Consider the following 3,781-nt stretch of genomic DNA (forward strand, 5'->3'; position numbering starts at 1 on the left):
ATCCATAATACAGGACTAATAATAGTACCTGTCCTAGGACAGGGGTTGTTAGGAGGGTTACATGAGTTAAAATGTCTAAGCCACTCAGAACAGTGCCTGGCACAGAGTGAGCACTGTGTGTTTATTAAATTAAGCATTAAAATAAAAAACCCATTTTTTTTCCTAGAGTGTTAGGAGAGCGTTATGTTGTTACTCCTCCCTCGCCCCCCAAATAAATTGCTTTTTCTGGACATCACTCAACATCAGTGACTGGATCAATAATTCACAATAGGGGAGCCATATATAGCTGAGGGTGTGGGCCCTCTAACATTCATCAAAGCACACTGTTTAGTGACTAAGAGATCTACATTATATATATATATATATACACACACACACACACACACACACACACACACACACACACACATATATATTATTGATTTCAGAGAGAGGAAGGGAGAGGGAGAGAAACATCAATGATGAGTCATTGATCGGCTGTCTCCTGCACGCCCCCTACTGGAAATTGAGCCTGAAACCCAGGCACGTGCTCTGACTGGGAATTGAACTGCCATCTCCTGGATCAACCACTGAGCCATGCTGGCTGGGCAAGAGATCTACTTTAAAATATTAACAGTAGCCAACATTTATTAAGTGCTAATGATGTGCTGGACACCGAGCTGATGATTTACAGGTATGATCTTATTTAACTCTCTGAGGTAGGTACTATTATTATTACCACTTCACCTTTGAGGAAACAGAGGCTCCGAAGAGCCTCATCTCTAGGCCAAGGTCCCCAGGTAAGTGAATGGTGGGAAAGGCCAGAACCACGCCATTGTGAGCAAATTAGGGACCGTCAGAAGCAGAGAAGTGTGTGTGGTGGTGGTGATGGGGGGGGCAGTCTTCTCTTTCCCCCCACTTTTCCACCACCACCACCCCTTCTCCCTCTGCTAAATGACACGTCCCCATGGCCAAGGCTACACTCTTTTTGCTACAGAAAACATCCAAGCGGCTGGGACCCGACCCAGCGCCACCTTGCGAGCCCAGCATTTCGAGGGGCAGGCTTCCAAACAGGGTAATAATCGTCCCATTAAAATTAATGTCCATGAAGTGAGCCGTTAAAAGCGTGCAGATTAAAAAGGGGGGGAGGAGGGAATTGTTCAATTTAAATCCAAAGGGCTTTTTAAATAGACACTGTATCTTCATTCTTGGAACGCTACAGCGGGCAATGGATCAGGTCCCCTCTGCAAAGGCTAGGGGGGATTAAGGAGGTGAGTCCCGGGAGAATGGGGAAGTGGTTCTGGCCAGAAGCAAAGAGAACCAAGGTTTATGCAGGGCCCACTGCATGCCAGGTGCTTGGCACATTTCTCTCATTTAATCTCTGCCCTGATCCTGGGATGGAGGTATTATTATTCCCAGATTACAGGGGGCAGTATAAAACCATGGTTAAGAGCTTAGAGCCCACGGCAGACCGCCCTAGTTTAGACCCAGGTTGATTCCTCACTAACTGTGAGTCTGGCAAGAGGCCTTACCTCCCTGTGCCTCAGTTTCCTCGTCTGTAAAACAGGATACTAATAGCACCCCTACCTCCAACTGTTGGAAGGTTTGTTTCCCTTAGGCAGCTAGGCAGGGACCTTAGCTCAGTAACCTACAGAGAAGATACTGAGTAGGTGTCCACCATGATTAAAGGGTAAGGAATGGGGCTGGGTGACAGTAAGGGCCATCAAGATTACAGAGCCGAGCTGGGATATGAGCCCTGACCAAGCTGCTGCAGGCCAAAGGAGAAATCTCTCCTCATAATAAATGCAGACCCAAACTAAGTTCACAGTCTTGAAGACTCTTTTCCAAGTGACCCGATGACTCGTCAGGCCTGGGCGACACTGCCCAAGGAAAGCAGAGAACCAAAGCGGCCTCATGGGTTCCCAGGTGGCCGGCTTGGAGCCACCTCCAGGCTCCTCCAGTTTTCTGATTCCCCAAAGTTATCTGCATCCCAATGGACTTCATAGCAGAGAAGGTCTCCTTTCCCCCTGCCCCAAAGAATCCTGAGAGACCCCCACTCTCATTTATAACTTCACTAGCAGGGACAACGCCACACTTTCTAGCCTGGAGGGACATAGGGCCGTGGGTTTGGAAACAGGAGCTAAAGTACCTGTGGACCACCCCCCCAGCCCCAGCCCCAGCCCGAGCCCACCCCTTAGCATCTCCACTGCCTTTAAATCGGGGTGGCCGTTACCAACTGTAACCCCAGCAGCAAAATAACATTCACCAAGGACGCAGACGAAAATAAGTATCCTTCTAGAAGGCCCCTGGTGAGGACCTTTCGGGTGCGAGGGCGGTGCACCGAGAACGCCTGTCTCTGCGCCCCGCGGGGGCTACGGACGGACCCCTTTTACCCCCCAGCCCCCTGCCTCCAAAGGTTTCTAGAGGCGCCGGGGGGGGCGGGGGGGGGGCGGGAGGGTTGCGTTCGGTTGGGAAGCCAAGCGCAGAGGGGGTGGGGGTGGGGGTGGGGGGACGTGAGTCGGGTGTGTTCCAATCCGAAGCCTACAGGTGCCGAGCCAGACCTGAAAGTAGGCAAGTTGGGTTGCGTCTGGCCCTCTCCGGAGATCTTGGACCAACCTACCTCTCCGAGACCAAACAATAGCCTCGGTTATATTTTTTAATCGCACAGCCGAATTCGATCTCAGCCACATCCCCAACGCCGAACGAGCCTGCTTCCCTGGCCAAATCGGAACTGGAGCTGGATTGGGGGGGGGGGGGGGGAAATGAAGGCGAGAACGTTTCCTCGCGCTCCACGCCTCGGCGGCGGGGGGTCCCCCGCGACCCAACCCCCCCTCCCCCTTCTCCCCTCCCCCCCAAGCCCGGGACCTCGGCGGCGGGGCGTCTCGCCGCGTCCCAGCGCGCCACGCTCCTCGGCTCCCAAACCGCACAGCACCCCCCCCCCCTTCGCTGCCGGCGCTGCTAGGGTTAAAAGTTACCTCTTGGTTTCTTCTGCCTGCAGCCCCCCCCCCTCCCGGGGCCGGATGATGTAACCCCCCTCCTCAGCCCTCCCCGCCCCCCTCCACCATGTGACACTTTAATTAATAATAGCGCCGTCAGCACAACAAACGCACAACACAAGGAGAAACTTGGTGTCCAGGGGAGGCCCCCGGCGGCTGGAGCGCGGCGGAGGCGGGCGCGGAGGCCGGAGGGAGCGGAGGCGAGGGGCGGCCCGAGCGCGGGGAGGGAGCGCAGGCGAGCGGTCATGTGCCCGTGCCCCCTGCACCGCGGCCGCGGCCCCCCGGCCGTGTGCGCCTGCAGCGCGGGGCGCCTGGGTCTGCGCTCGTCCGCCGCGCAGCTCACGGCCGCCCGGCTCAAGGCGCTGGGAGACGAGCTGCACCAGCGCACCATGTGGCGGCGCCGCGCGCGGACCCGCAGGGCGCCGGCGCCCGGCGCGCTCCCCACCTACTGGCCCTGGCTGTGCGCGGCCGCGCAGGTGGCGGCGCTGGCGGCCTGGCTGCTCGGCAGGCGGAACTTGTAGGAACGCGGGGCTTCTTGGTGGGGCCGGAGCCGAGACCCAGCCGGAGCAAGCAACAGGTACGCGAGCCCGCCAGCGAGCGCCAGGGCGCGGCAGCTGGGGACTGGAGACGCTGGGCTGGCCTGGGAGCTTGCGGAAGGACAAGTTTGGCTTGCTTCCCTTCCCGCGCCCTGTTTCCTCCGCTTCCTTCTCTCACGAGGATCTCCGCGTCCCCCCTATCCAGCCCCCCCATCTCTCCTTCCAAGTGCCAGGCCCACCGCTCCTGTCCCCTTCTCTTTGACTCCTTAA

The 3,781-nt window shown here is 57.0% G+C and overlaps 1 protein-coding gene across 1 annotated transcript; it reads left to right on the forward strand.

The window, feature by feature from the left end:
• Nucleotides 1-3,220: 3,220 nt before the first annotated feature.
• HRK (harakiri, BCL2 interacting protein) lies at nt 3,221-3,508 on the forward strand. Its single transcript, XM_087828516.1, has one exon. It carries the CDS (start codon nt 3,221-3,223, stop codon nt 3,494-3,496), a length of 276 nt encoding a protein of 91 aa, XP_087684642.1. The 3' UTR covers nt 3,497-3,508.
• Nucleotides 3,509-3,781: the final 273 nt, after the last annotated feature.

This window comes from Miniopterus natalensis, chromosome 20, assembly GCF_054644295.1.
Source record: "Miniopterus natalensis isolate mMinNat1 chromosome 20, mMinNat1.hap1, whole genome shotgun sequence".
NCBI classification, from domain to species: domain Eukaryota; kingdom Metazoa; phylum Chordata; class Mammalia; order Chiroptera; family Miniopteridae; genus Miniopterus; species Miniopterus natalensis.

Coding starts and splice junctions, on each gene's coding strand:
- HRK (XM_087828516.1), top strand. CDS start 3,221: ATGTGCCCGTGCCCCCTGCACCGCGGCCGCGGCCCCCCGGCCGTGTGC.